The sequence below is a fragment of the Euprymna scolopes genome, chromosome 15 (assembly GCF_053919585.1).
Source record: "Euprymna scolopes isolate OS-2025 chromosome 15, ASM5391958v1, whole genome shotgun sequence".
Taxonomy (NCBI): domain Eukaryota; kingdom Metazoa; phylum Mollusca; class Cephalopoda; order Sepiida; family Sepiolidae; genus Euprymna; species Euprymna scolopes.
Genome location: NC_136496.1, coordinates 8,267,893 through 8,293,631, shown reverse-complemented (window position 1 = coordinate 8,293,631; position 25,739 = coordinate 8,267,893). Strand labels below are relative to the sequence as shown.

Sequence of the window (25,739 nt, the reverse complement as noted above, 5' to 3'; positions counted from 1 at the left end):
CAATTTTAAAACATAATTTTATTGCATATCGTTCTTTTTAAGTGTCCTTATGCCCAGATAGAATTTTTTAAATTCACAACCGTGACATGGGCTTTAGTAGGCTGTATTCGAATTCCTAATGTACCTGTTCATTTTTACATGTAATCATAAAATTGGTCGGTCATTTTATAAGATCTATAGCAATAACACTGATTTTTCAAGCGTATACGACAATTTTAAATGGCTGTGCACAAAAAAGTCTAGGAACGTGTTGAAGGATATCCTAAACAAAATCTCACTAACCCTAAACAAAGTTTAGATTTACTTTGACAAATGTCGGTTTGTTTCAGATCAACTTCTGTAGGAGTAAAATATTTTAGCAGTTGATTTTGAAAGTATTTTGTAATGGATCATGGATTATTTTAGAGGATTGATTATCTTAATGAAATGTTTTAAATTAATGTTTTAGGGCTGGTAAATTTTCTCTATGATTGATCCATATATCTGCTACTAGTAAATCTTAAAATTAAGCCATAGTCTACGCTGTCTGAAAGAATAAAGGACTGTTTTTTATGAACACTGTGTGTCAATTTCCGATTTTAAACCGGATGCCGTCACCACGTAGACTCTTTCTGTCTTATCACGTATTTTAAACAAATATTCGTCAAAGTATAGATGATGATTACATTTAATCTCGAACCCGACATTGTGTATAAAAAGAAACAAAGAAAAACATTCGACAAGTTAAAAGAAAATATTGATTGCCAGTCGGTTCAACACGAAGCTTCTGACACGTATTTTCCAAACTAACAGAATATAGCAGCATTCCTGTTTTTTTTTTCTTTTCACAGCCAATTAACTGTTTCTTAGTTTGTAGCTTTAACTAGCTGTTATGCACGTGTTGTTCGTTTGACGGTTTATATGGGTCCGACATCTTAGAAAGGTTCGGAGCATTGATTAGTTCTGCATCTTTGTTCAGAATGATTTTTTCACCGACACGCACTTTCACTCCTCTTTTATCCCTTTCCTCTTCATCTTTTATCCGATGTCTACATATACATTTATTTCTGTGACGTCACGCTAGATTATTTTCATACGCATCATTGGGTTCGTTAGAAATGTGCTTAATTACCGACGCAAATTTTAGTCAAGTACCGGGGGATTCATAGCATATCCTAATTCGGTTTTAATAAACCTGGTTATACAAGAAGCCATTTATTTAAGCATTTATTTATTGCGGACTATTATCCTTATCTTGCAGTTGTTGTTTCTCAACGTTTCGGCCAACTAATCCTTTGGCCTTCGTCAGGTAGTTAAGCGCGACGTGGTAGGAGTGCTAAATCTCTAACTGTGTCCTCAGCAATTACTGCCTTCTGTAGTTGTTGTTGTTGTTGTCTCATCACGGTTTCGTGAACTAAGCCTCTGATCAGCCTTGGGTAGGATTGAAACCGCTATCTTCAGACAATACTAACATGGAGATTCAACGTTTCTATCGACTGCACCACAGGCCTCGTGGTCAGAGGACAACTACGGAAGGTAGTAATTGTTGGGGATTCAGTGAGGAGATTCAGCATTCCTATTCAGTGAGGAGATTCAGCATTCCTATTCAGTGAGGAAGGCCAAAGGAATAGTTGACCGAAACGTCGTGAAACAACAATTAAAAGATGAGGATAACAGTCTGCAATAAATAAATGGATAAATAATACAACTAACTCATCTCAATAAGAATTCCAATTAATTAAATAACAGAAGCCATTTGTCAATAAAACTAGGGATTTTCTGCTTCCTTGTAAGTTAATCAGCCAAATTGTGATGCGATTATATATACTGAGAGTGTAATTTCCTTTTATTTATGTTCTAATTTTTTTCTGCTTTCCAACCATTGTATTTTAGTATCTTCTATGTGGTGAGGTGCTACCACAGAGTTGGCGGTCAGCGGGGTTCGCACCGATCAAGAAGAAACTTCACGAGACGAACGCCATGCTTTTCGCGTGTAAAAACGGGGGCACATCAAGAGAATTTCTTAAAAATTATCACGTAAGTAGAAAGATAAGTAAGAAGATAGAAACTTTATTACGAATCCATGCAGAAAAAATCTACGTAGAAAGAATCTACGTAAAAAAAATCCATGCAGAAAAACTCTACATAGAAACACTCTACGTAGAAAAAATTTACGTAGAAAAAGATCTACGTAGAAAAAATCTACGTAGAAAAAAATCTACGTAGAAAAACTCCATGTAGAAAAAATCCATGTTTAAAATTACTGTTAAAACTGTCCTAAATCGAAGGAGACACTGTAAAATAATTTTCAACAAAACAAGTAGTGTTCGAAATGAATCTACATATTAAATAGGTGTCTTAAATAAGTTTTCGGGGGTTTATAGTATGTGCACTGTTATTGATAGTACACTCATGAAACACTAGACCCTTTTGAAGTAATCTCCTCCGCAATTAATTTGTTGTACTCTTCCAATATCCAAGACGGCCATATGAGAAGTTCTCTGTGTGGACATTACAATGACTTTCACTACAGCCTCTTTCATCTCTTCAATTGTCTCATAATAAAAGCATCTATAGATTTCATTAGGCTTAGCGAATAACCAAAAGTCACATGGAGCAAGGGCAGGTCTATACCGAGGGTAAGGAACTGTCTTGATGGCCACGATACTGTCTTTCTTTCTGATATTCTCTCAGCAACCTTGAAAAAAATTCGCACAAACCTCCAGCATCTTCTCTTCCTCGTTAAAAAGTTGCTGTACAGTTCCCACACTGACATAAATTATGCACTTATTGCCTCTATAGAAATCTGACGGTCGTTATCCATGAAACTCTTTATTTAACCACTCAACTCTGGTATTGTGACTTATTTACTCCTCTCAAACCCCTAACCATTCCTCTCAGACTCCCTGTCTTTCTTGAATCTCTTATGTCACTCAAAAACTGATGCTCGATGAATGCAAAATTGTCCAAATCAGTTTGAAGCCTTCCATACGTTTATGTTGCATTATTCCAAATTTGATACTTTCTACTAAAGTGTCCTGAAGGCTCGATTGCATTTTTAAAACTCACCAACTGTGACAACCAGGCTTTAGTAGGGTGTATTCCAAACTTTGTCACTTCAATCATCATTGCAACTCTGAAGTCAACGAACCCATCTTCTATCTGTGCTGACAATAACTGCATCGGCTTAGTAAACGTTCAACAGACGTCAGGAATTCAATGATGTTTCTTTGTTTCTTACGTACGTTCATGGCAGGGTGTGTTTTCTAAGAGTCACACATGGTCAATATCTTTGACAGAGAAATGAGGCGCTCATGTCATGGATCTTCAGGCTTTATAAAATACAATTTGCAATCCGCTCTTATCTATTCGGGTGTTATATTAAAGAATCGAAAGCATTACTTTCATAATTTACTTTTACTTTATTATTCCTATTTACTTAGTCCTCCATATTTACCACGAAAGGTGTACGTGTTTTCATTGTGTTTTGTGTGTGCTACCCAAAATAATTAATTCCTAAACAACAATAAATAATTAAAAAAAAATTACGTTGCTATTTATATGATTTACTGCTCGGAGTGATTTATATGTCGGTTTTATTGTAAGAAAAAGTAATCTCCACAAAACTGGGCACTCTTGATGTAAACATTTTTTTTAATTTCCTCGAGCTAGAATGGTTGTTCCTTCAACGACTGGAGGCAAAACCGATAACGTGCAGTAACGGAGTAGTATTACACTTTGCTTCTTGCCAATGTTGATTTAATCTAAGCAACAAGGGCCAGGTAGTCCATGAAGTTAAGCCAGAAGCTGCTTGGCACGCCCTCTCCAGTCTTGATAGAGTTCAAACCCTGCTTCGAAATCTAGTAGTTGATGCGCTTTTCACTTCCCTCTAACCTCTTTCCCACAGAAGAAACATTACGAGACTGTCTCTGCTCTATCGTTATTTTCATGGCAAGTGCTCGATGGAACTCCAACTTATGCCTTCCTTTTGCAAAACCTCCACAAAAACTCACACGACTAGCTACAACCATTATAAACGATTTTCCACACTCTCTATCTGTACCTGAATCTAAAGGCAGATTTTATGAACAAAGCTTCTTTCCTAGAAGTACCTACCCGTAGAACACACTTCTGCTCTCTTGCTTTCCAGTTGAATACAACATGGTAGCCTTCAAATTCAATGTAAACAAGTTCTTGTTTAGCCGTCTCCGCAAATAATTCAATTCTACCCAATTTACACCATTAAAAATTACTAAACTACCAACTTACATTTATTAATCTCTATCATCAAATGGACTTCGGTCATTTATAAGTGGTGTCTACTAAGTAAAAAAAGAAACAAAAAAAAACTTAAATGTCTCTGATCCTTTAAGTGTTTTTTTCTTTTAAGTTTTTAATTACAAAATTATTGTTTCATTGTCGTATCGATTTTTCAGTTTTACAATTATTTATTTTTTTATAATTATTTAATTTTAAAAATTCTCTTTTACTATAAAAAATTATTTACAGAAAATATGTGTAAATAGAATGAATAATATTGTTGCAACGTCTAACTTATTGAAAATCTATTTATATACTCATAAAAGAGTGAATGTGCGTGTGAGTAGTAGTTTCCTAGTAGCTTTTTGACAGCTAAAAAACGAATCGAATTTGTTCCACAAGTCCAAATAGCCTATATATCAAGTTTCCTAATATATATATAATGTATAAATGAAATAAATATAATTCTTCTCCATATATTCCTTGTTTTAAACGATAAATTCTTAATTTGCACATATTTTTATGTATATTTTATCTACAGAATTTTACTTTAATCATTAGATGAGGAATAAAAGTTGTATATAGCTTTATTCTATCGTCAAGACAATAAGTAAAAGTGAAGAGGAAATTTAAGGAAAAACTTTCTAGGCCATTCCATTTCGAAGCTAAATACTTCTCATCAGAAGAGGAGAATTAAAAAAAATTGTACAACATGCAAATATAGAAGAAAAAAAACTGTTAGTACATCAGTTGTAGATATAGCAGAACGGAAACCATATTGCATGTCGATGAGTAGGTTATTTCTGATGAGTAGGGTGGCCACTTCTCTATTTAACACAGATTCCAGCAACTTATTCATGACAGACAGGAGAAAAGTATATTCATATGAGGAACGTATGTAGAACGGTTTTTAAATTTTCAGATAAATATTTTTTTTTATTTGCGAAAACTTACAAATAAATAGTTTTACATCCAAAACATCGAAACGACTAAAAAATGATTTTGTTTTACAAAGAAAATGAAGTGTTTTGAAAACATTTTTGTTGCTGCTAAATCTTGTACTTTTTGTGTGTGTTTTTTTAATAATTTAAAATGTATTTTTAATATATATTTGTATTTTTAATATATATTTGTATTTTTAATATATATTTGTATTTTCAATATATATTTTTATTTTTACTATATAGTTATATTTTTAATATATTTGCGCTAAGTCTCTAGGGCACTTGTTTATTAATATGATGTGCCATAAATCATTTTCGATAAATTTATTTTCGATAAATTCATTTTCGATAAATTCTTGTTGCAATAACTTTAAAGATTTTATTGAATCTTCTCGTCTGCTGACAATAGAATGCCTATTGGGTAATCCCGTATGCAGTTTCCGGTTACTTGATGATTCACGTTCTGGAGAAATATCCATTTTTTTTTTGTCTCACATTCATAACTTTTTTGTTTCGTTACAGAAAAAGATGCACAGCCCAGTTAATAGGAGAGGAAAGCAATTGACGTTAGCCGAAGGAACGAAGATTTTAATTAACCACCGGAAGTGCACGAAATTAAAGGCAGCCGTTTTTCTCTCTTTATTAACGGAGTAAGCGACATTTTTTTTTTTTTTTGCTTAACTGTTCAGAAACTGTGGACGCGTATTTCACTTTTGTCGATTAAATTTAATCATTTCACATTCGCACTTAACAGATGAGATGAGGTTTTAGTAATAAAACAAAACTTTCATTATTTACACTAGTTATAGAAAGGATGGAAAAACGAATGTATGCTTATCCAAGGCAACGCGATTAGATATATCGGACTGTATGTGATAAGTAACATTTAATGCTACTAAGAGGAAGCTTCTTTCCTACAACAATTACAAAAACTTCTTTCCTACAACAATTATAAATGCTTTCTCAGCCAAAGATTAGCAGGACAAATATCACTCTACTTGAAACCTCCTCAGCTTAACATTCAAATGAAAAATGAATCGGAACAAATACAAGTCTGCTATAAAAAAGATGAGCTCCTTCTACTGTACTCGAACATTATTCACACCAACGAGTTTTCTTTATCTTTATAAAGCCACAATTCATCAAGGAATGACGTATTATTCACATATCTGGACTAGTATAGCTGCTACATTTCTCACACACAGAGCTTAAATGTCTTCAATTTAATAGGTCTCGCATTATCTGTCAATCTCAAACTTCTGTCTCATCGCCGCAATATCGCATCTCTGTGTCGGTTTAAAATTACGTTTATGAAATGCGCTCTGTTGAACTCTGAGCATTTAGCCCCTTCCGACTTACAGATTTCCAACTAACACACCAATCAGCAAAATCCCACCTCTGCACTATTGGGATGATAAGATATCGGAATGCATTCTATTCTAATAACTACTTCCATCGTAGTGCTAAATTTAAAAGATAATTTATCTATTTCTTGCTGGCCTGGCTATACTAACCTCCAGAAGTTTAAATATTATATATTAAAAAAAAAAATCTCGCTACCCAAGTCCCTACAGACCGCTATTAGGCAGAATCTCGTTACGTTTCAGATAACAATGCGCCTTGTTGTTGGGGGAGAAAAAAGAGTAAACAAAAAAGTTAGAATCTGTTCACACCATTGAGTATTTGTGTACAAATCGTCTCTCTAAAATGTATGCCTTCACATAAGTTCATACAGAACCACCAATTCCGCGATGCATTCTACATTGTTTTTTATTCTATGTCTTATATAATGAAAAATGAGAATTTGCCTGATTGCAGCTTCAATACATAGACCTTTCACATGACCTCAATTTCAACCCCAAACCCAATTCGTGACAGAAAATTGTAGGCCAAGCGGAACACACAAGCACAAACACGCACACACATATATATATATATATATATATATATATATATATATATATATATATATATATCTGTAGTCATCGACATACAGTCCTGTCTTGTTGTATCACAACACATCAGTGCTGCTAGACTAGCATCTCTCCCAAACCAAGGTTTGAACCTAGAACCGTCGTGTTGACAGTCGGCACTTCTCCCACTCGACCATGGAATCGACGCCCGTAAATAACTCGTCGGAATTTAAATAGACACACGCCACCACTTTTATAGTGCTCAAATCGCCTGTTCGTAAACAATCAAACAACGAGCTTCGCATTTCCAGCTAATATATATATATATATGAAAATTTGGGGGTGCAACACTTAATTATGGCTAATTATAGACCATTTAATATGATGATTAAAAAATAAAAATAAAAAATGAAAAGTCGCTAGCTAATCGGGTTTTGTTTCTCGCTCAACAGAGCTAAATCAAGGAAGGTTGCGATTAAAAAAAAAAGGAAATATAAAAAAAACTTGTAATGATTATGGAAGGGGTGGGAACAGTAAAATAAAAAAATAAAATAAATAAATGGGAAAAAAATCACATAGAAATCAAATAAAATCCTAAGAGATTTTCTTTTTGCTTGTAAAGAGAAGGTCTCAAGGACAATAAAATGGTTTCTGGGATTTTAAAATGAAAGGGCGATTGTGACCTACTCAGGATCGTGAACATATCAGCACTAAAATTCGCATAGTTTTTTTTTTTTTTTATGAAGCGCTCGGGGATCGCAGAACTATGTGTATTATTCAGAACATCTGAATGTGAAAAAAATGTATAACGTGTCTTTGATGATACGTGGTTGTTTTAAGCGAAAATCCAATTGTTGCGATATCCGCCCAACATCGAGAACGCTGCAACTGCATTTGAATAAATAAATAATAGAATTAGTACGGTGAGGGGGGGGGGAGAACATCTTTGCGAATGGACGACAACATAGGTTTACAAAAAACAGTACTTAGATAAGTAATTATTCTAACTAAAAGACAAAAATAACAGCCTGCCAGAGGATAGACTTACTCAGATTGAAACAGATTTTATAATCGAGATAAAAGTAATATCGGCTAAATGCTAGTTTTATTTCGGTGTCTTTAACTGCTCCCCACTATTTTTGTTTATCAGGACACTTTGTTATTAAAGGAAACACTTTTTTGTCAAATAATTGTCAATATTCATTGTTAATTTAAATAAAATGAACATAGTTTCTGAAACGATCGTACAATCGAGTTGATTTTGATTGTTTTCCTTTTGAAACTAATTTTTTATTAAAAATTATGAATCGTTATACTAAATTCCAATGATTCAAATTCGGTAGTTCTTCATATGCATTATTTATTCCTACATTTATCAATGATTTCATATTTGTTTTGTTATATCATGCTAAACATTCAAGGATAAACTAGAAAGCACTCCACACCCATACGAAACTCACCCCCTCCTCCTCCTCCTCCTCCTTTAATAAGATAGCAAATTTCAGATTTAGCTACTGAACCTTGGTGTGTTGTATGAAACAAATCACTATACACACATTAAAAATAGTAACCTAACTTCCATAGTGCTTGCAATTGTAATAATGTATATACACTCGTCTAGCTAAAACTACTATCAATAATTTTCCCCACTCTTTATCTGTGCCTAAACCCAATCGTAGATTCCATGAACAAAGCTTCTTTCTTAGAACTGCACATATGTGGAACTCTCTTCTATTTGCCTGCTTTCCAGCTGACTATAATATGTTCGTCTTCAAGTCCAATCTAAACAAGTTCTTGATGAGAGGTTCCTCTTAAGTAATCCAATTTAATAAATTTCAACTACTGACAATTAAAGCCTTGAAAAGTGGTAACTCCTTTGTAATATATATATATATATATATATATATATATATATATATATATATATATATATATAAACAAGGTGGGGATAAAAATAAAAATAAGATATTTAAACAGTTAAATAAAGCATTTTTTCGTTATCCTGATGCTTTTGAATCGTTTAAGATAAACCAGACTAAATGAATAAAGGAAATTCAAAACTATATTCGCAATGTATAAAATGTATTTATAATTAAATATAATAAATTTATTTTAAAAAAAAATGTATATGTGTAAAAATATTTTTAACCTTTATATATCTAATTTTAAATAAGAATGTAAATATACTAAATACTAATCATAGTGGGGGTGATAAGTAGTTAAATGGATTAATCCTAATCTTATAAATACAAGACTTATAAATTAAAAAATTTAAAAATGTAACCATTTTAAATGTGGAAATTGATGAATCGCACAGGTAAGAAATTCATTTTTATAATATGAAAAGGTTAGTAATTGCAATTAAGAATAGGAAATTGGATCAAATGTTTGTAACATGTCTTTTTCCTAAGATTAAGGGTGGTGGTGTTTGATTAACACTGCTGGGGAGCCATGATGTAATATACTGTTTTGTTTTTAAATCCCCGAAACAGTGTTTCATGGTAAAGAACTGATGATCCCTTGAAAACTAAATTATTGGTATTATAATAAATTCGAGAGCGAGTTGATGCAGTGATTGTAGGTGATTAGATGACTTGCTGACTAGATGGTTTTCTAACGAATGATAAAAAATAATTTTGCATAGTTTTAAAGGTTAGAAACTTCAAAGACTATATATATATATATATATATATATATATATATATATATATATATATAAAGAAAAATATATATTGTCCATATAAATATATATGTGCTATAGTCTCGGTTCACGTGACCAATATAGACATATTTTTGCATTTCTGCGTGCACCTTTTTGTATGTCAACATTTCAGACGTGATTCAGACACAGCTACTAACGTTATCTTTGCAAGAAATATGAAGAAAGACGATTAAGCGAAACATGTAGACTAAGACAGCTTTAGTGACCGCTTCTTATCCTGCCCACATTGTTAGCATTAAATATAACAACCCCGTTCCTATACAGAAAATAACTCTATGAAGAGAATAGCAATAGCCGTACGCCTATTGTCCCACGTGATATCAGGCGGCAACAAACAAACAAACACAACTAGAAGATACCATTCACTGCAGCAAATATACGCTTATGAATTCAAGACAAGTGACTTTCGAATTCTTCGATAGCGGCGATTACTACAGCAACATCGATTATTTTAGTTGTGTACCATTAGAAAATATAGATCAAGAAGTTTTAGTTCAAAAAACATGAGTCAATCGCATATTCGTTCCCGGTACGTTTTATTATTTCTATATGTTAGCCGAATTATTTAACTCCTGATAACGTGTGTCTCGGCCACATCATCCGTATCACAACTTTCGCTATAACACATTCAGTCTACAACAAACTGTAAGCATAATTTTGCTCATATTTTTTTATTTTTCAGAAAACAAAAAGAACGAAAACTGAATGAGCTACACAGTTTCCTTGACTCAGTGGTAGATATTTTACGAGCACTTGTGAATTTACGCAGCCGGGATCTCCGAACTAAGGTAAACAGTTATGTTTTGCATACTTAGAAATGTTATTTATAATACCAGAACAATTTTGTTCAAATCACGTGGAAATGTAGTTTAACGTAATAAAGTGAAAATCATATCCTTACATCATTTGTAGACATTTATGCTGACGACACTACCATTTATGGTACCACATCTAAGACAGTAAACGAGCAAGTACTCTCCAATTCTCTCTCCTCTGATCTTGAGCATGTAGTACAATGGGGAAAGGAGTGGCTGGTTACTTTTAATGCATCTAAAACCAAGCTTCTCTCTTTACATCATCAACATTTTAATCCACATTTGTCATCAATTGAAATGAATGGCTCTCGTCTTCAGGAGGCCTCAAGTTTTGACAAGCTTCTGGGCTTGACCATTACTCCTGATCTTAAATGGAACACGTATATCAAATCTGTTGCCAAGGCCGCTGGAAAAATGGTGGGATCTTTCTATCGATCCAGTAGATATCTCACTGCTGATGCTATTCTCTATCTATATAAGAGCCAGGTACGTCCAAGGATGGAATACTGTTGCCACATCTGGGCAGGAGCTGCTAGAAAGGACTTGTCCTGCCTTGATAGAGTTCAAAATAGACTTCGTAGCCTCGTAGGAGATGTCCTTTTCTCCTCCTTACAACCTCTATCTCACAGAAGAGATGTTGCGAGTTTGTCTCTGATGTATCGTTATTTTCATGGAAAGTGTTCAACTGAGCTTCAATCTATGGTCCCCCCTCGCCAAACTTTCACAAGAAACACTCGTCTAGCTGTAAACACTATCAATAATTTCCCCCACTCTTTATCTGTGCCTAAACCTAAACATAGATTCCATGAACAAAGCTTCTTTCTTAGAACTGCACGCCTGTGGAATTGTCTTCCGTTTTCCTGCTTTCCGGCTGACTACAATATGGTTGTGTTCAAGTCTAAGGTAAATAAGTTCTTGATGAGCCGTTCCATATAAGTTATTAAATTTACCAAATTTTCATTACTAATGATTACTATATTGACCAACTTCTACTGTACACTCTTTAACCCTTATCCTTGAGTGGCCTCTGGGCCTTGATAATGTGGTGATGCCTTTGTAAAAAAAAAAAAAAAAAAAAAAAAGTTCTCAGTATTCGTACTACTTCTCATGATCCGAATTATTTAGTTTGGTTCCAAAGACTCGATTCTGTTGCCATCTCGACTTCAGGTTTCTTTATAACGACTTTTTGAAGGCGACGCCTCATCGATATGCAAACCAATGCATATAAAACTACAATCTTTCAAATCACGTAAAATTGCAGTTTCAATCCGTAATCAATAGCAGCAGTTATCAAGTTATAATTTTTGTCACTACCCTGTATACATGTTCTGTGGGTTTATTACTTAAACTCTTTTGTAGTCTATGACGCCTCGTAGGCATTTCATGTATTCAGGAGAAACGCAGTGCTTTTTTTTCCAACTGCGCTACAAGCATAGACATTTGCAATCTACTGCAAAGGGTTTTACGTGATGTTGTATGAATTGAATACAGGCATACGGTACCGTAGTAAAGTGCTTTATTGTTTCTTTTTTCCCTTTGATTTATTCATTTATGAGGCTTAACTATGTTTAATTAGGTTCTGTTTTAAATTTATTCCTCTTTGTGCCATAAGTAAATCCTTAAAGTACCAACAAAAAAAAACTAACGTAAGGCAAACAAACGATGTCAAATGTAAAAATCTGAAAAACAAAAACAAAAAAGAAAACAGAAAAAACGAAAGTAAAAACTTCTGAAAAATACCCCCCCCCGCAAAAAACACGTGAAAAATGGCTTAAATAAGCCTGTTTCAATATTAATTTTTTTTTAAACTGGTGGGTACCTGGGTCTTTTCGGGTATCGGTGGGGGTGTTAATGAAAACCTAAGAATAAGTAAAAAAAAAAAAAAAAAAAAACAGAAAAACGAACATTACGTGAAAAATGGCTTAAATAACCTTGCTTCAATATTAAAATTAAAAAAATCGAAAAAGAAAAGAAGACATCTCACACCACGATTCGAACCCAACACGTTTAGATAATGAACCAACGCTCTAACCAACTGAGCTGACACGACGTACATTCAGTTCTTCAAATATCTAAACTAAATCAGGTGATGACGTCCTCTGACGCATGCGTAGAACCGATCTCGTCATGAGAGGACGGTTTTTGTTGGCCCCCTTCCCCTGTAGAAAAGTGTTGATTTCAGGGTGAAAAACAACGTTTTTGGCCAATTTTTCAATATTTGTCGGGCGAAGGAGGGGGCTTTCATATGAGACAATGTTTGTGAATTTTTGTTCAGTCTGTCGAAAGTTTTTAGCAGACACATAAACATACACACATACATACATGCATACATACATACATTTTCGCTTTTATATATATAGATTAGAGATAGAGATAGAGATAGAGATATAGCGAAACTATTAAAAAGTGAAATATTTTTCTTCCCGAGGATTGTTTTGTGCTATTGCAAAAGTAATAAAGGACCATTCTGATCGCCATGACACGTGCCTAGAGCATTAATATAAATTCTACTATATCGCATTTTGATTTCAATAAATGAATTATTAGTAACATTTTAAGAAGACTGAAAATGTGTCAGTCACGAGAAAGGAGAGGCTCGAAATACACACTCACACGGATATTAGAGGAGTGGTCACATTTTTTATTAATATAGAGATCTGGTTATTAATATAGAGATCAGAGAGTTTCATATCTGAAAATAGTCTCTTTATTAGAATATATCAACTCTTTTTGTAAGTAATTATTGTGCTGTTCGCTAATATACCACAAGAAAGGTGTTCAATCGTTGGCTGAGTGATACGATGCTCGTTCCAAAAGTACGGTCTCTTATTTTTTTAACTCAAAACGTTGAAGAGCTACGACAACGGGAGTTGTGCCATTAATACGAGTTAGCTTTTGTGCTCTTGGATTTATTTTTCTACATAGTCACCTCATTCTCAATGCATTTTTGCCAGTGAGGAACATTGATGTGAGTTGGCGCCGGGAGCGCGCTTTGTCATACGAGCATCGTTGCGAAAGTGAAGCCTCGTATATTTTTAACAAAAAACATTTAAAAGCTACTAAACCGGGAGTGATACCATTAAAACGCGTGAGCTTTTCTGCTCCAGAATTTATTTTTCAACATAGTCACCACCATTCTTAAGATCAGGAATGCATAAGTTCATCATAGCAATGCAATTTCTAATCCGCCCTGATACGTTCAGCGAAACGAAAGACTCAGCATTATAAGGTGAAAATTAAGAGCAAGTAGAACGATTATGTGAAAGGGGGGGGATGTTCTCCCCTACATTTTGGTTTAGTAGCCATTTAATAGTAAGACTACGTTCAAGCCATTTATTCATTACTGTAAAACTGAAATATCGATTGAAACCGATTCATTGATAATGCACCAGTTAAATTATAATTATTTCCAGGATAACGATTATCAAAGATGCTAATTCGTCAAATGTACAACATTTTAGGCTATTGAGATTTATTCTGCTGAAATACATTTTGGTATCTCTTCTCAAAATTCGCCATTCCTTGCATTTCATTAATAACAATTCAAGAATAATTGTACTTGCTCTATTTCACGTGTCCATCCTGACTACTTAAGCATATGCATTCAGACACTCGTATCGTCACTTAAGCTCAAAAAGGTCAGTCGTGCTAATTAATGTCAACAAATAAGTCCTTAGCTTTTATGAATTTATTTTTAGACGCCGCTATCTACAGCAGAGCTGAACCAGCTGAGACAACGGACCGGCGGACACATGGCTGATACGCTTCAGTGAGTAAACAATAATTTATCCAAAGCTATTCAATCATACATAGTGTAAACACAGACACACACACACACTATATATATATATATATATATATATATATATATATATATATATATATATATATATATATATATATAAGAAAAGAAATTAAAACTGTAAATTAAAATGTACAATTAAATGAATTTATTGAGATTGTCGGACTGACTTCCTCATCTTGGTTGTTACAGTCACAACGTTTCGGCCGTTTTGCCCTCCGGCCTTCATCAGGTGTTTTGTATCGAACTGGGGAACAGTTTGTTAGGAGTCTAAATGGTCAGGTTGAAGAATACCCTCCGTCGTAACAACTACCCCGATAGCATACTATCCACCAGACGCATTAATAGTATAAGAGAGGAGAATGAAACCCAAAAACCTCCAACGGTCTGCCTACCATACATACGAGGCATCTCCGAAAAGATTCAGAGAATATGTGCCCCCTGCAACATCAGGACTGTATTAAAGAGCGAGTCAACACTCAGACGACACCTGGCACGAGTGAAGCCCCGCATGGAGGAGAACATGACTAAGAACTGCATATACTCCATCCCATGCAGTTGCAGAAAGGTTTGCAAGGGTGAAACATGCCGCTCCCTCAAAGTAAGGATGGAAGAACACCGAAAAACGGTAACTAAAGGGGAGACGGAAAAATCGGGTATAGCCAACCATGTCTGGATGGAAAGGGGGGACCATCGCCCCCTATGGGATGAAGTAAAAATAATAAACAGAGAGACCCACTGGAAAGTGAGAAAACTTAAAGAAACAGCTCACATGCTCGGACATAACAACCTACTGAGCAAACCAAGCGTAGAGCTGAATGCAATTTGGACACCTCTAATAGAGAGAGAAAACCTTGAATAACAACATAGGTTTAACATTAACAAAAAACAACTAAGAATTGTCCTAGTGACATATGGCCGAGTGGCCCTAGACGTTTTATCAAAGTTTACAGTTACCCAAAGGTGCTGAGTTCAATTCTGAACGAAGGCAGCGAAAAGTAACATTTAAAACAGAGAACCAGCGACCATGTACCAGAGCAAAGGTGAAGTCCGAACACGGTACCCCCGTAATAATAATAAAGGGTTGGGTCCGAACTCCTAACAAACGGTTCCCCAGTTCGATACAAAACACCGGATGAAGTCCGTAGGGGAAAATGGCCCAAACGTTGTGACTATAACAGCCAAGATGAGGAAGTCTGTCCGGCAATCTCAATAAATGAAAACATCTCATCTCAAAAATACAGATAATTACAATTAAATTCATTATTCTACAGAATACTCCTGCAAACAATGCTCAAATTCCTTATTCCATGGAGTTTCAAAGAATGCTGTTCTTGCTATTTTTCTCAGAGGACAGAGAGAAATTATCAAATTATATTTGGAACTAGTCTAGAAGTTGAGGCATCAGATGAAACTATAATTTATGATAGTCATAAATTGCAATTTAAGAAATGTGGGAAATGTGAAGAAGAACATAAACAAACCGATATAACATATATTGCTTATTTGAAAACCATTTCGGTGGTAATCAGAAAAGCGAAATATATTTTTTTTAAATAATCCAACAGTCAGATTTTAAAATCCAGTGGGTAATATAATCCACTAGGAAAAGATTGATAAAACCAACTCAAATGGCTAAAAATTGTTCATTCAATCAGGGTAATCCAAAAATAGTAAGGTTGATCTTCAGTTGAATAGAAGAGAGAAAAATAGAGATATAAAAACCCACAGGCCAACTTCCAGTAAAGAAATATATCCTGTATTGTGTTTGTATTGAGCTTTTCATGTGGTTGGGATCAAAATATCAATATATAAATACTGGTATTGATATTACAGGCTGATCCTTCCTTGTATCAGATAAACACCGCATTCAATTTGCCTTTTTCTTATATATATATATATATATATATATATATATATATATATATATATATATATATATATATATATGATGATTGCAACATTTGTCAGACGAGTGCCACTCCCTCAGACACTTAAATCCATGAGATCAAACATGACTTCCATCGTCACAGGACCATTTTAATAGACATATGGCTGAGTGGGTATCTGTATACAGATGATGTTACAGAGTCTTAGCTTTGTACGAGAGCTAAGTCTCTCTCTCGGTTCAAAATGTTGAGATCCAGCAACAAGCAAGAGCAAGATAGCCAGCAATAAGTTAAGCTGCAGACCAGCTTAATGCGTGTATTGGTCTCCCGCTTTATGTGTTTTTTTAAATCAGAGATTTGCTTCTCCTAAAAAGGTTGCCTTCACCACAGCTTACCGGAGCCCTCTCCACCCCAACACACATATACATACACACAAAGACACACGGTGCTAGTTGGCCGTTGACCCGGAAAAAGGATTCATTAGCCCTTTAGAAGTTCTTATTTTTAATACTTCAGGGAGACTAGCTACTCTCTTCACGAAAGTCTGTTAGGGGAACCAGTTTAGTCGCCGGTGACCCGACCATGAGGCAGGTAGTACTGGGTTACATGGTACCAGTAGCAAATAACATGACCTGACATATATATATATATAATATTTTTATTTATATTGCTGTTAAATATAATATATATAATATATATATAGTATATATATATATATAGTATATATATACTATATTTAACAGCTATATAAATAAAAATATTATATATATATATATATATATATATATATATATATATACTATACACTATATTTAACGACAATATAAATACAAATATTTCGTAATAACATCTTGTGATAAGATAAAATCATAGACAGAGCAATAATGTTAAACAAATTTATACAAGAAAAAAATCAAAAAATAAAAAGTATATCATATATTAGTTCATTAGACGTTCAGATAAGATGCTATAAATGATTCTTTTCTTATTCAATAGGGTTTCTACGATTAAGCTTTTTATTCGGTGGAAACCATTAGAAAAATAAAAGTAAAGAATTGTTAGCTTGTATAAATTTGAACAGTTTGAAAATTTAGAATAAATGTCGTTACGCATGCATGAGCATGTTTCAGTCAGCCAGTTACAAGTAACAAGAGACCTTTTGCGGTTGGTTCCCACCAGTTTTGGCAAATAACAAATAGGATCCTGAACAGAAGTGTGCGTTCTATCCCAACCATTATCAATGGACCAGAGGTCATCTCGTCAGCGTCAGACAAGGCCAAACTATTTCCAAAGAACTTTGCAGCTAATTCTACCCTATGCGACGAAGGCCATCAACTCCCCATATGTCCTCCTATAACACAGAACAAGCTAGGTAACATACAAATATCCGTGCATGAGGTCGCCAAGCTAATCAAGAACCTAGATTCCAGTAAAGCAACTGGCCCTTGTGTTAAAAAAGCTTCAACCAGAACTTGCTCCCATACTTACGAAACTATTTAAGCGCTGCCTTAAGGAGAAGTGCTTTCCGACTCCCTGGAAGACCTCATCAGTTTGCCCCGTATTTAAGAATTCAGGTGATAAGTCCTCTCCCTCTCAGTACATACCAATAAGTCTCCTGTGTGCTATGAGTAAGTTGCTGGAATCCATATTAAATAGAGAAATAGTCAACCACCTCAGCAGGAATAACCTTCTTAGTGACGCACAATATGGTTTCCGCTCTGCAAGATCTACCGCAGATGTGCTGACGGTTATATCCCACAGTATTAGTGAATCTCTTGACAAAGGCTTCCTTTCTAGGGCAATTGCTCTTGACATATCAAAGACCTTCGACAAGGTATGGCATAAGGGTCTACTTCACAAGATTTCCAGCTACGGTATAACTGGAAATGTTTTCTCAATCATTAAATCATTTCTCTCCGATAGGCTCATAAGAGTAGTGGTAGATGGACACAAATCGGAGGCCTGCAATATAAATGATGAAGTCCCTCATGGGTCAATCCTGAGCCCAACTCTTTTTTTTCTTATCTACATCAATGACCTCCCTAAACACATACTTAAATCATTCGTTGACATCTATGCTGATGACACGACCATCTACGGCAACACATCAAAGGTTTTAAATGACAAAGTTCTCTCTGATTCTCTCTCCTCTGATCTCGAGCGCGTGGTTCAGTGGGGGAAGATGTGGCTGGTTACTATTAATGCATCCAAAACCAAACTCCTATCCTTACATCATCAACGCTCTGATCCCCATCAAGTGTGATGGATGGCTCTCGTCTGGGTGAGGCCCCGTGTTTTGACAAGCTTCTGGGCTTGACCTTTACTCCTGATCTGGAATAGAACACGTACATCAAGTCTGTTGCCAAGGTCGCTGGAAAGATTGTGGGATCCTTCAACCGCTCCAGAAGATATCTCACTACTGATGCAATTCTCTATCTATATAAAAGCCAAGTACGTCCATGGATGGAATACTGCGGCCATATCTGGGCAGGAGCTGCTAAAAATAGCCTATCCTGCCTTGACAGAGTATAAAATAGATTTCGTGGCTTAGTGGGGGATGCCCTTTTCTCTACCCTGCAACCTCTCTCCCACAGAAGGGACGTTGCGAGTCTATCTTTGTTTTATCGTTATTTTCATGGCAGGTGCTCGTCTGAACTCCAATCTCTGGTCCCCCTCGCAAATCTTTCACGAAAAACACCCGTGTAGCTGAATCCACTGTGAAAAATTTCCCCCACTCTATATCTGTGCCTAAATCAAAACGCGGATTCCATGAACAAAGCTTCTTTTTTAGAACTGCACGCCTGTGGAACTCTGTTCCGTCTGCCTGCTTCCCACCGGGCTACAACTTTGATGTCTTCAAGTCCAACGTTAACAAATTCTTAATGAACCGCCCCCTTAAGTAAACACTTCATCAAATCTCCACACTAACGTAATGTACTTGCAATAACCCTTATCCCTGAGTGGTTTCAGGACCTTGATAAGTGGTGATCACTGTGTAAAAAAAAAAGAGGCGATATTCTTATAAAAATTTTACCCCTGATTTTTGTATGTTACTGACTTTGTACCCTTCTATCGTAGGCCATCCGCCTCACCTGACCTGAAACCACTGGACTATTTCGTTTAATCAAACGTCAGAAATATCACCAATGATTTCTGTAAAGAACAGAAGCACCGTCTGGATTTCGTCAGATGCAATGAAGATCATGAGTCTTCATATTGGTCTAAAGTGAGTTTTAGCGACGAAAGCGAAGTTGATAGGCTTGACAGTGATGGTAGGCAGTACGTCTGTCGAAGGAAGGAGGGCGGGTTTAATCCTAGGTGCACTGTTCAAGGCTTCAAGATGGTGGAGATTCAGATTGGTGTTGAGCGTTATTAGTGCCAATGATCCAGCGCCTTGTGTTCGCTTACAAGGGCGAATTCATTCCACCAAGTACATTGATATGCTGACTAAGCATTTTCTACCCCACTTTGGTCGAAATTGGGATAATAATGTAAGATAATGTTCTCATTCACAGCTGGCAATGTCAAGTTGTTCATTGAAGTGCATGATATTCCGTGTTTGGATTGGCCTGCACAATCTCCAGATTTCAATCTTATCCAAAAAGTATGGCATTACATCGAGAAACAGCTACCCAATGATAAAATTTCATATCTGGAGAAACTTTGGACAAAAATTAAAGAGAAATGGGATGTCCTTTTGCCGGAGTATTGCCGCAGAATAAGTTAAGGAATGCCCAAAATATTTCAGGCTGTCAAATTGCAAAAGAGCTATACTACTAAATATTTACTAGTCATTGTGTTTATGTGGTATTTGTGTTGCATTTATGTCCTAAAGTTACAATAGAATTACAATTTTCCAGTGATCGGATGACCTTTTCGCCTTCTCCATTTGATGTTAATTTTTGAATTTGATGTGAACACAATAATACTTTAATTGAAAGTCAAATATAGCGAGGTAAAATTATAACAGAATAAAAAGCGAATAAAATGAAGTATAGGTTGTTTATACAGTTACATTCAATTTAGCTTATATTTGCCGTTTTTGAAAAAAAATAACAGGCGCTATTTTCTTTTTGGTGCCACTGTGTATTGGAATTTGTAACAAAGCAAAAATCACAACAATAAATTCATTGTCACGTGATTCAGTGAGAATTATTAGTAATTTATTTAATTCCATATAAAAATGCATATGACCTTAAAATAATAGCACAGATTTAGAGACATGAATATTCGCCATTTTTTTAATATTCTTTATTTTATAAGATTGTCAACTAAATTACATAACGGTGTTTATCTGTTTTCAATATCTTTAACAGAAAGCATCCACCTTGGCATATCGACACTATGGAACCTGATCAGGGCAATAAGTAAGATATACATATTCTTGATATTTTGCTAACAAGTTTACGTTTTAATAGATTTTTTTATCACATCCAATCAGCCATTTGAAGATTATTGTATGCCGTATTTAACAAAAGTATTTTTTTATTTTTTTATTTTTCAGAAATCCATCGTGTTTACTTCAATTTTTTTTCTTGGTGTATATTGAAGTGTGTCTTTGTTTCATTTTTATTTTTTATAGTACTTGGAATGTTGTAGCCTATCGGATGCTAGACACTTATCTGTTATTTCTGAGGCTGTAATCGATTGATCTTTTTGAATTCAAAATGCGATTGTAATGAATCACTTACCGGGTATATTCGCCTGGGCGTTTTGTTTTCCTCATAATTGTTGCAATAGACCTTTGTCTTTGGCCATAGCATATATGCGGTTTCGAAACGGGTCACAGGTTTTTATCCCTTACTGGAAACTTTGATCCGAGAAGATTCTGTCAATGTTAGTTTTTCGTTTTTTGTGTTACATTTGCCTCAGTATAATATATATGAACACACACACACACACAGATATATATATATATATATATATATGTATATATATATATATATGTGTGTGTGTGTGTGTGTGTGTAATGGTTGTATCGATTGGTTTCCTAGATGCAAATATGAAACTCACGTGATTATTAAGGAGTTCCCAATACAGGACAGAGATGGTATATAGGTGTTTTATTATACAAACATGATTGGTTACATATGTGCATACATGATTGGTTGCATATGTGCATACATGTTTCAGTTGAATCCCAATTCAAGGATAACACTTTATCAGACCAAAAATATAGTAAACAAATTATATATATATATATATATATATATGTATATATATATATTTATATATATATAAATATGTATATATATATTTATATATATATATATGTATATATATATATATATTCGCCCCAAGTAGGGAGTTTAGAAGTAAGATGTATGTTTATATTCCACTATCCAATATCGGCATGCTAATATAATCTAGAAAGCAGAGTACAGGAAGGAAACTCCAAATCTAGAATCCACGGGAATACATGTTCAAAGTAGATTCCCCGACATTGAGGGATCTTCTACGGGGAACGGGTGGATTTTTCTTCCCTGTTGTTTTTTGTAGGTATTTACGTTAAGGGCTACCATCGTTACGAAACAGTGTTGAACCTAGAACAGAGTTCTGGTGAACACTGACATTGATAAGAAAAGAATGAAAAGATAATTCAGGTTAAACATACACTCCGATCAGATTGAAAAGGCGTAACGATATCAAGCAGATTACCAGGAATGCTATAATCTTAAGTTTGTGAATGTGTTGGAAATTTTAACTTACAGTATGCCTTTTAATAGGGAAACTAATTCCTTGTGGTACACAGACTACTTATTTTCAGGTACTTGATCAATCCAATGTTTCACTAACTTAGTAAAAACACGGTTGTAGTCATTGGTGTTCAGTCTGAGGGAACATCATAGGATCTTCTGATCTTCAGCAACAAACTATGACGTTTAAACTGTCTTACATTGTCAATAATACGTTTCTGTCTTTGATGTAGCCTCTTAGCTGAATCGAATCTTTCGATTTTTTTCTAACCTTTCTTCCGTCATTTGACTGATGTTGAGAGCGTGTATTTTCTTTTATCCTTCACGGGAAAATGCCTGTCTACTCCATAAATATGCAGGTACAAAATGTTGTACTAAAAAGCCACCACTTATCAATGTCCGAAGCCACTCAAGGATAAGAGTGTCCAGTGAGACAATACTGTGATTATTGGAAATGGTTGAAATTGAATAGGATTTTATAATTAACGAGGACGGCTTAACGAGAAGTGTTTACACTAGACTTGAAATAGACCATGTGATAGTCTGCTGGGAAGGACTCCCGCCCTATTGTGTTCAACAGGCAAATATTTAAAGGAAAGACGCTTTGCTCATCGAAGTTTCGTTTAGTTGGGGGAAGAGAAGAAGAGTAAGGGAATTTGTTGTAGCTAGTCGAGTTTTTTCCGTGAATATTTTTATTGGGGGGGCTATAGATTGAAGCTCAGTTGAACCGCCGCAATGAACATTAGACTTGCTACGTCTCTTCGGTAAGAAAAGATACTAATATGGAGGAGAAAAGGGCATCGCTCACTAGATTTCAAAGTCGTTTTTTACCCTATCAGGCATGATAAAATACTCTGAGCCGCACATTTTTAGATGCGAAAACAGTAATCAATCTCAGGACGTATTTTGGCTCTTATACCTGTAGGGATTTGTGTCGTAAGATATTTTATGGAGTGGTAGAATGAATTCTCATTCCTAACGACTATTGTTGGTTGGAAGAAAAAAACAAAAACATTCTTTCTCGCCATTCACCAATAACACTCATTGTGAAAAACATAGGAAAAACAAGCAAAATGAGAGCAATAATCCGAAAAATCAAAAAAATCTGATATATAAAACGCTATATGCCTGTCTGTCTGTGTCCATATTTTTAAACTCCACCTCTTATCAAACTAAAAATCGCAGTCGGGCGCTAGGGTGTTCAAATGATTGGGGTTTTGTTGGATCGTTCTTTTATGGGTCTTTAGCAGGTGAAAATAGTTCTTAAGGGGTCAAACATGGATCAAAAATGAAAAAATTGTTATACATTTTGTACATTCATCTTAGTTTATTTTAAATTTTTAACTAATCCATATGTGAGTCCTGTTGGTGCAGTTGTAACGTCACCAACATTGATGGCACCAAATACTTTTATTATCCTTTTGAAATCACTATTCTATAATAATATAGACGAAATCTGGACACATTAAAATATATTTAAGCGCATTTTATGACCGGGCAAAGCCAGGCATCCACTCTTGCTAGTACATATTGATATTACTTCTCGCCTACCATTTCAGTCTATATATTAAATCCATTATTTTTTCTGCTTATCGTAAAATCAGTTCTCTCTATCGATCTTAATACTTTCTCAGAACTTAAGCTATTCTCTTTCTCTACAAATTTACTATCAGACCATGTATGGAGTACTGCTGTCATATTTGGGCTGGCGAATCTGTGTCCCTATTTAAGATTCTTGATAAATTTCAGAAACGCATCTGTAATTTGATTGGTTCCGCGCTTTCTTCTTCACTGCAACCTCTCTTTTTCCCGCTCTTTCTCTCTCACTTTATCTCTCTCTTTCTCTCTCGCAGACAACTAGCCTTAGTCTTTCTAATAAATACTATTACGACATGTGTTCGTCAGAGCTGTCTGATCTATTCCCTTCGCTGTTTGTTCCAACTGATTGGACTCGTTAGTCTGGGCGCCTCCATTAATTTGCGGTTTTAATATTTCACTGTAATAGAGCTTCCCATTCCAGTAGCTTCTTTCCAAAACTACAAGGTTGTGGAACTCTCTTCCTGTTTTCTATTTCCTTCTACCTACAGTTAATGCTAATATGTATCTCCATTCTTTATAATATTAAATTTGTGTTCTTATTTGCTCATTACATCACATTCTTGATAGTTTGTCTTAAGCGATTTCCATAAAAAATAAAATAGTATAGACGTCCAAGAATCGGATACGAACTCTCCTAGATTAATAGAAATGGTCATAATCAAGAGACTCTGCTCTTACTGACTTCCGGTTTATTCTCTGTAGACGAGACACCGAAAACAGACAAACTATGGTTCCTTCTGATTAACGATTCATTGTATATAATGTGAACGTCCTTATTTCTACATGTTAACATTGACCTGCCTGCCTGCTTGACTTAATTATCCAGCCTAATTGACAAAAAAAAAAAATACGATGTCAAAAATAGAAGACAATAACCACTATAACCATGGAAGTTATCAAAAATATAACGTATGAATCCGAAGATTATATTGTTTGCATTAGTTTTCCCGATACTTTTTTGACTATAATTCTTTATAAAAAAAGACATGAGCTACTTATGAGGGGGTCACGTGAAGGTTGCTGATGTCCTTAAGTGAAAGTGGTTTTTGTGAAACGAATGGGATTTGAACTGTAAACACTCAAACCTAGTATCAACTTGATCACTGACACTTCCTACCATGGAAATAATCGTATAGGTTCAGCATCAAGCAGACATATACTTAATCTACATTATTTCTTCATAAAACCAACAGTTAAAAATGGCGTTAAAATAACGTATATTTCTTTTATATTCTTAACTTCCCATCGATTTTTTGCCTTCGTTATTTATATTCTCTCGAACAAGAAAACTGGTAATTTAACATCTTAATTGAATGCTTTGTTTCTAGAAATCCTTCTCACAATGGCCGACGGCCTACCGTCACAGATCTTTCGAATAATCTTTTGGAAAGAATGGTTTCCAGTTGGAATCTTGTAAAAGCCAGACAATCACTTGAATCCCGGAACTTGATAAGAAATATCGAAAGGTAAGCTTAACATTATTATATTTAAGTGTTTTATTTATTTATTTTTTAATTTTTGCTCGCTCTTAACAAGACGCACCGTTACTCAATTGTAAACGACTACTGCTAAAAGTGCCGTATATTGTGAAGTGAATAGTATCAGTAAGTAAAGAATTGCCTTTTAGAAAGGTTTTATTAACTGTAAAATACACGTACGCTCTTGAAAGGATCGAGCGGGAAAATGAAACAGAGGGCGCTTTTATTATGAATGTCAATCCCAAGGGGGATAACTCTTAACAACAAATTAAATCATAACATTTTCCCCGTCCTAAAGTATTCAAGTAAGGGGTAATTAATTATAGACAAATTTTTTTTTTTTTTTTTTTTTTTTTTTTTTTTTTACAATCACATAAGAATCATTTTATTTACAAATAACATATGAACCCAAACTGCAGTTTTTTCAGTATTTAGTCACAAAATCCTTATATTTACTAGGGAATTGTCGAACTCGGGACGACCTCCGCACAGATTGGCAGGAATGCTGATTTTCAGTATTATTTTTTAGTGAAATCTGATTTTCTTCAAGATCAGACGATTGATTTTTGTCTTCCTCATGACCAATGTTTTCATTAGTAGAAGGTTCAAATAAAGTCTCTGAAGTAGTAGGATTATTATTAG

The 25,739-nt window shown here is 34.8% G+C and overlaps 1 protein-coding gene across 1 annotated transcript in view; it reads left to right on the top strand.

The window, feature by feature from the left end:
* Positions 1–25,739, top strand: part of LOC145293718 (uncharacterized) — a 52,589-nt gene that overhangs the window by 9,843 nt on the left and 17,007 nt on the right. The window contains exons 3-8 of the mRNA XM_080140159.1: positions 1,873–2,016; positions 5,706–5,833; positions 10,501–10,606; positions 14,332–14,402; positions 20,641–20,691; positions 24,948–25,085. Coding sequence (XP_079996285.1) covers positions 1,873–2,016; positions 5,706–5,833; positions 10,501–10,606; positions 14,332–14,402; positions 20,641–20,691; positions 24,948–25,085 — 638 coding nt within the window. The remainder of the gene's footprint in view (positions 1–1,872; positions 2,017–5,705; positions 5,834–10,500; positions 10,607–14,331; positions 14,403–20,640; positions 20,692–24,947; positions 25,086–25,739) is intronic.